At 47.9% G+C, this 7,527-nt stretch overlaps 1 protein-coding gene across 1 annotated transcript; it reads right to left on the minus strand.

Moving 5' to 3' along the window:
- Positions 1-4,733: 4,733 nt before the first annotated feature.
- LOC115351872 (heat shock transcription factor, X-linked-like) lies at positions 4,734-7,300 on the minus strand. Its single transcript, XM_030039265.2, is given in 2 exon segments — positions 4,734-5,844; positions 6,494-7,300. Coding segments are annotated over 2 exon segments (1,161 nt in total). The 5' UTR covers positions 7,013-7,300; the 3' UTR covers positions 4,734-5,202.
- Positions 7,301-7,527: the final 227 nt, after the last annotated feature.

Below are 7,527 nucleotides of genomic sequence, written 5' to 3' on the forward strand. Positions count from 1 at the left end.
TATCATGAGCAGTTCACGTATGACTGTTTAGGAACTCCTGCACTAAGGACCTCCTACAAAAATGTCATGTCCAAAAGGCCCAGCCTTTGTGTCCATGAAACCTCTTCAGTGGACAAGTTATATGACTTTGGAATGGGCTTAAAATTTAGACCTGTGCTTGGAAAATGGTGTCCAGATTTGTTTTGGGCCACTTCACTGTCTAGGTCTTGACAGTCTTCTGTGTTTTGGAGGACTTAAAATCCAGAACCAAATTCTGTTTAATTTTAATATCCTTTTTAACCAGAAAGGATAAGGGAACTTTAAAAAGTCTATTTACTCAATGAAATACGGCATTTGGATGTAAAAAGCTACAAAACACTTGCAGTTTATTTTATTTTTCATGGGTATTGTATTTCAGATACTTCTTTGATATTTTCTCTCCATGAAGAAAACTGACAGACAAAACGGCAGTCAAGACTGGAACAGGACTGAACATGCTTTAGGTGCAACTCAGCCAGGCACGCTCAGCTATATGGATTTAATTATGTCTAATACTTTGAATGCTGGGAGAATAAAAGCCTTGTGCAGACAGTATTTTTTTGTGTCAACTTTGCAAATAGTGAATCAAATTGACAAGTTCAACAAGTCACTTTCCTCTTTGTTATTCATACATTGATACACCTTTCAATAGGAATTTTCTGAAGGAGCTGCAATTTTAGCATTTGCAGGAACAATAACTTATATTACTACAGAGATTGTTATGACTCAGGACAGGATGCTGATACCCTCCCTTCCCAAATGAAGGTATCTTGTTCCTCACGGAGAACCTCATCTGCCATGGGATGACCTTCAGCAGACATGAATGAGTTTAAGCAGTAGCTCTGTGTAAGTCACCCAAGGCCTTCTTGGGATGCCATTCTGCTTGTTGACATGGCAAATGTCACCGCAAGGCAGTGAGGCCTATCAGAGAGTGCCACCACTGAGCTCTGAGGCTCTCCATACCTCCAGCAGTCTGGATTTGGATTGGGAAATGGGGACAAATGCTGGGGAGAGAAGATCCGATTTTTCATGCCCATTTTCAACTTCCGAGGGAAGAATGGCTGAAATACAGAGGGCCTTGCTCAGATGTCCATGGGTGAATATGGAAAGCACTGCTGGAAAACATCTGCCAGCACAGACCTGGACATGTCAAAGAATGAAGGGAAGTAGCCGTACACTGCCTTCATGCTCTTCATTAAATTGCCTTTACTTTCCTGAGTGTCCCTCATGCAAACACCTTTCCAAAGGGGCAGAGAGAGGGAGAGCTGGGAACGGTCACTATAAAACCAGATGTCTAAGTTACAGTCCTCATTGGCTTTTGCTCCATTTACAGTCAGTGGAGAAAGATATTTCAGAAAGTCATTCAGAGCTTCAAACAGTGTCTGTTATTCTCCAGTGACAGACTCTATAGGGAATGACTCAGATGGTGGGTGCTAGTTAGGTTATGTGGATTCCCCACCATCACAGACGCCACATTGGTGCTTCAGTCTCGCAATCTGTTAAAACTGAGGACAGTATTATGACAGGGCTTGCTCTCAGAAGTGTTGTTAGAGCACAGTCATTAGTGTCTGCAAATTGCTCTGAGAGGAGCCATTAGAAAACTGTAAAGTGCTATTACTAAATACCCACTTACATTTTAAAAGAGGAAAACCAGATGCACCTGCAATCTAAAATTGAATATATTTTAGACAAAAGATATAAATAATGAAAGGAAAGTATCTAAGAGAGAGCACCATACTGGCCAGTCCTTTGTAAAAAGTTGCAGAACGGTGGGAATGAGCTGGCTGCTAAATGCCTGGAAATATAAAGGTTGAGTACATGGATGACAAAAGTCATCACAGTTTCATGTTCTGCATCCCTAAATTATGTCGTGTTTCAGGGCTAGTGAGCACCTTTTCATAAAGCAGGAATCTATTCTTGACAAAAATTTGCTTTAGCAGCTTTCCTGGAATCTCATGAATGTGTAGAGCACAAAACAAAAAAAAATCTCTAAAATAATTTTTTTTTTCATTGCAGAACAAAAAAATGAGGCTACAAAAGTGTATCTATCTCTCTATATTTTTTTCCACATGAGGCCCCTGATTTAATTAGTTGAGTCACCAGAGACTTTGAAAGAAGCTTTCTTCAAAACCCTTTTCCAGACTCTCAGGGATGGAAGTAAAAATAGATTTTAAATTGGTCTTGGGGAACTGCTGTTTACTTTAGAGGTAGATTAAAAAAAATAATCTACTAATGAACACTAGTGATGGCCTTGTTCCAAGTCTTTGTCAACTCAGTCCCAATTACTCCACTTTCAATCTAGCAAGACAGGGCAGCATAATCCTGGGGTCATTCCACAACCACTGATGGAAGGACTCCAGATTCACATTGGCACAATTATCACAGTGTGGCCCACTGCTGGGACATAATCAAAAGTCCCTTGCTGATTCCAGCAGCAGCAGCAGAAAGGGAGATCACAGTGTTTTCTCTGGACATCTGTAGAAGAGAAGGGCAGACTGGCAGGTGCTGTGCACAGCTGTTTTGGGGAAGTAAAGCAACTTTCTCCATTGGTGACAGCTCTGTTAGAAACATACAATCATAGAATGGTTTGGGTTGGAAGGGACCTTTAAAGGTCAGCTAGTCCAACCCCCCCGCAATGAGCAGGGACAATGTGGGCAATGGTCTTCTAGATGACTGTGGGCATGTTGCTTTCTGTAGCCTATTCTGTGGCATATTATACCTTGCATGCTGTATAGGTTAACACAAAACCAGAGATAATACGGATGAGATGTTTGATTTCTTCTCATGTATTCTCAGACCCAAGATTGCTGGCTGCATGGATAAATCTCCTTTAGGGACCATCTGCTCCTGAATCAGGCGGTGGTTGCATCTCATGACACACAAAAAAGTTTGTCTGAGCACGTTTGCTTATGCAATCCTGCTGTGTTGGCAAGGCACACAGGCTGAGCGGGCTGGAGGGGTGGCAGCAGTGAAGAGGAGAAGTGAAGCAGTCAGGTTTATGGCTGCTCCTGTCCTCCCCTGCCTTGCAGAGCAGCTCTGGCATAGCCTCCAAGATCGAACTCCAAGGGTCACTGCCTTTGCTGCAGAGCCATTCCTGAACACAGGCTGGAGCTCAGTATCACCCCTCAGTCACAAATAAGGAACTGCTGCCTCCTCTTGCAAGTCTTCAGTAATTTTGTAAGGAAAATCTTACCAGCCCATCAAAAGAGGTGATTGATTCAGCATTGGTGCAGCCTCACCTTGAGCACTGTGTGCAGTTCAGGGCCCCACCATTTAAGAGGGATGTGAAGGTCCTTGAATGCATCTAGAGGAGGGCAACAAAGCTGGTGAAAGTGCTGGAAGGCATGTCCTCTGAGGAGCAGCTGAGGATCCTGGGTTTGTCTAGTTTGGAGAAAAGAAGGCTGAGGGGCGACCTCCTTGCTCTCTACAGCGTCAGGGGAGGTTCAGGCTGAACATCAGGAAGCATTTCTTTACCAAAAGTGTGGTCAAACCCTGGAACAGGCTTCCCAGAGGGGTGGTCAATGCCCCATGCCTGTCAGTGTTGAAGAGGCATTTGGACCATGCTCTTAAGAACATGCTTTAACTCTTGGTCAGCACTGAAGTGTTCAGGCAGTTGGACCAGGTGATCGTTATAGGACCCTTCCAATGGAACTTTTCTGTTCTGTTCTATTTTCAATTACAGCCTCTCTGCAGGATGGTGTAACTTAAGTTGTAAGAAGGGGGTTCTGGTGATGGCTGTTGCCTCTCTGTGCAGAGGGTGTCGGTGCAGACCTAGCACCCAAGGGTGGCTCTGGCATGAGTGGGCAGGCTTTCTGGTCCCGGTGTGAGGACAGGGCTGGGCACCTCGCTGCATTGAGCCCTGGCTGGCAGCGGCAGCTGCTCCGAGCCTTGTGGGCTTTGCTCCTGATGGGACAGACCTGCCTGGCTTCCTTCTGTGTGCAGAGAGGTGTTGAAGCTGGGAGGGTGAACTGGTAATGTAATTTCTCATGAGCGCTGTAATTTTTTTGCATAAATGGCTGTGAAGTGTGGAGCATCCTCCACAGCAGGTGTTAGAGGTCTGCTCTCGCCAAAACATAAAATTCCCTGTTCTGTGGCAAGGAAGTGGATCATGATGTAGCACCTCGTTTAAATTCTCTGGTGAAAGACTTCTCTAAAGGAAGCCTTAGTAAATGCTAGACATGGACCTGTTGGAGCAGGCCCAGAGGAGGCCACAAAAATTATGAGAGGGATGGAACGCCTCTCCTATGAGGAAAGGCTGAGAGAGTTGGGGTTGTTTGGTCTGGAGAAGGCTCCAGGGAGACCTTATTGCTGCCTTACTTAAAGGGTCTAGTAAGACAGATGGGGACGGACTTTTTAATAGGGCCTGTAGCAATCAGACAAGGGGTAATGGTTTTAAACTAGAAGAGCGTAGATCCAGACAAGATATAAGGAAGATATTTTTTACAATGAGGGTAGTGAAACACTGGAACAGGTTGCCCAGAGAGGTGCTAGATTCCCCATCCCTGGAAACATTAAAGGTCAGGTTGGATGGGGCTCTGAGCGACCCAATCTAGTTGAAGATGTCCCTGCTCATGGCAGGGGATTGGACTAGATGACCTTTAATTCAAGGTCCCTTTGAATCCCAGCTATTCTATGATTCTGTGATTCTATGCTGATGGGAGAGGTTCTTGCTCCAGTAAGTCCAAGCTGTGACTCCTGTAGGGCCAATTTATCGCTTTGCCAGCTGCAATGCTGTAGTTGTCCCCAGATGGGATGTAGGATGAGCAGGAGAAGCCCAAGCCTGCTCCCTGCAGCCCCACTGCCCCTGGCCCCTGGTCTGAGCTGGGGGAGGAAGGGGCATGGACTCCCCAAGAGCTAGGAGGGATTGGTTTGGTTTGAGTGGCCCTGGGTGCTGGTGCAGCTCCTGGAGCAGCCCCAGGTTGGCCTTTTGCTGGCTTTTGCTGAGCGCAGGGCTAGTGCCTGGGGCCTTTGGGTTTTCCGGGCTGGAGCCAAACCCTTCATGTCCCTGAAGGCAACCCCCTGCCCCGGGTGTCGAGACAGTGACTGTGAGACTGCAGAGGCAGGACAAGGCAACTGGAAAAGATGTATTATCGAGAACAACAAACAATTTACTGTTACTTATTCCTATACTAATGTATTTCTACCCCTGTGACGCTTACTTGCTACCTAAGGTCTCTGCTCTTTCTAGTCTAGCCCCCGCTGAGGTCCAACCCCGTCGCCGGCAGCTGCGGTGTTTGGTCCGCAGGTGCAGGTCGGGCAGTGGCACTGGGTTGGAGCTTGGCCGTGCGGTGGCCCTGGCACGGGAACGGCAGATGGTGCTGCCAGTGTGGTCATCGCAAACCATGGAGCGCAGAATGGAGGCAGGCCAGCCCCGGGGACCTGCATAGCAACTAATTGTGGCTGCCCAGATGGAAATGCGGGGAGTCCCATGGCTGGCGTGAAGGGAGTGTTTGGGGCAGGAGGTGTGACACGGTGTGGTGAAGCCATGGATGGAGCAGGAGCCGCCTCCTGGATGCCAGCGGGGCTGTGGCTGCGGTGCCGCTTTGGTGGGGATGGACCGGCACTGCCCGTCTCGGCGGTTGTGTCAGCCCGTGGCTCGGTCGGTGTGGAGCTGGTGGTTGCAGATGTCTGGGTGTCGTTCTCCTCCTCTGCAGCTCCTACCGCTGGCTGAGCATCAGGTCGTCTTCTTCTCGGGTGGTCGTCCTTCAAGTTGGGGCCCAGTGGGGATGCAGCGGGGGCTCTCTTTCTTTCACCAGCACTTTGCGTGCACATCCAGAGGAGGTTAGGGCAATCTCTCTTAAAAAAGGGGTTGTGGTAGAAGAGCAGCTACAAAACGCAAAGGAGAGGAGTTAGTTGCCATCATTGTAAGGAGGAGAAAGACAGAGATCTGATAACTAAGCATCTGCATAAGCAAAACCAAACATGGGTATTAAAAAGGGCCCTCTGGGGCATTTTGAACCTCAAGTTTCAGCTGAATAAAATGTTAGGATAGGGTTTTGTTAAGTAATAACCACCCTTGTGTTTTTGGCATTTGGGAGCAGAGAAATGTAGGGTTTTCAAAAGCCTGAAAGCTGATGGAGAAATGCAAATACCACTAGTTTTCAGGCACCACAGAGTGGAATGGACATGTGGGGAATAATGTGATGCTGCCAGGTATCTTGTCAGCATTCAGCAGGTGCCACAAGAAGATTTAAATTTTTGGTGCAGCCAGATACAGTGCAAGCACAAAGGATGGGCTGGTCTTTCCATTTCGCAGATTTGAAGCAAGTAGAAATAATCAAAATCTATTTTGTCAGTATTTCTGCTCCTCTGAAATCCTGCGTCAAGAATTCCTGAAAGTGACCTGTGAGACAGAGTCAGGCCATTTGCTCCCATCCGCATCTCCCACCTTGTAAAAGCTTATTTTTTCTGAATGTGGACCTCTCCCCCCAAGAATGTCCCAAGTGTTCTTTCATGTGCAGAGGAACTGACATACCTTGCCCAGAGCAGAACCTGCTGCTGCTACTGCTCGCACCTCCTCGATGGAGGCAGATATGAGAGAATCCCCTTCCATTTTGCAGAATCCATGGAGGTTAAGTTGGAGAATGAAGCCTCTCATGGACTTGGTTTCAAAGATCTTCAGGGGTGCCCTCCTCCCCAGCACTTCCCTTCTGAAGAGTTTTTCTGCAATCACAATGCAGTTTCCATCATCACCCCACCAGACAGACTGGAAGTGATGGCTGCTGACAATCTTCCAGAGCTTCTTGAGGAAGGAACAGGCTGAAGACTGGTTGGTGTTGGCAGAGCTCTCCTCTGAGAAAAAAACCCATATGATGGAGGTCCAGGATTCATCAGGCAAAGCTTGAAAGGTGTTTTCTTCTCCAAGAGGTCTGGTGGCATCATCTCAGGATGTTCCCGTACCACCTCCTGGGTGGCTGGGAGAAGCTGAAGCCACCCACCAGTCTGGCTCCTCTGGGTCAGAAGCACAGGATGTCTCTGGTGAAGGTGGCTCCATTTTAGGTTTTTTTTTCACAGCTTGGCTGCAACTTCCAGCCGTTACCCTTTCCCTGACCAGCCAGGCTCCGTCCTGCCGGTCAGCAGGATGAAGGGCCCTGGCGCAAGCTGCCTGGGAAGTTCTCCAGTGTCATCTGTCATCTACCTGTGTTGCGTCACGGTGACATCTCAGCATGGCGCCTGTCTCGTCGCAACAGGAAGTGGAAGACAGAAGAAATTGCTAGAAAGCCCTGCTTTCTTTTCATGGAGAGAGCTGTTTTGAGCCAAGAGGTGAATCCAACTGTGTTTGCATTTGCTATGTCCTACTAGGGCAGTGCTGCATCCCGTTGCCTCTGGGAGATGGTGCCCAGGGAGGGATGGGGAAGGCTGCGGCGTTGGGCATCAAAGTGCCCCAGACCTGAAGTTTTTCCCTTGGGCACCTTCCCGCTGTGCAGAAATGCCTGTCCCTTCTTCTATGGAATAAAACCTGCCCTGTGATTTCAGTGGTGCTGCTTCTGTCGTGGCTGTCTGTGTACC

The sequence above is a fragment of the Aquila chrysaetos genome, chromosome 16 (assembly GCF_900496995.4).
Source record: "Aquila chrysaetos chrysaetos chromosome 16, bAquChr1.4, whole genome shotgun sequence".
NCBI lineage: Eukaryota > Metazoa > Chordata > Aves > Accipitriformes > Accipitridae > Aquila > Aquila chrysaetos.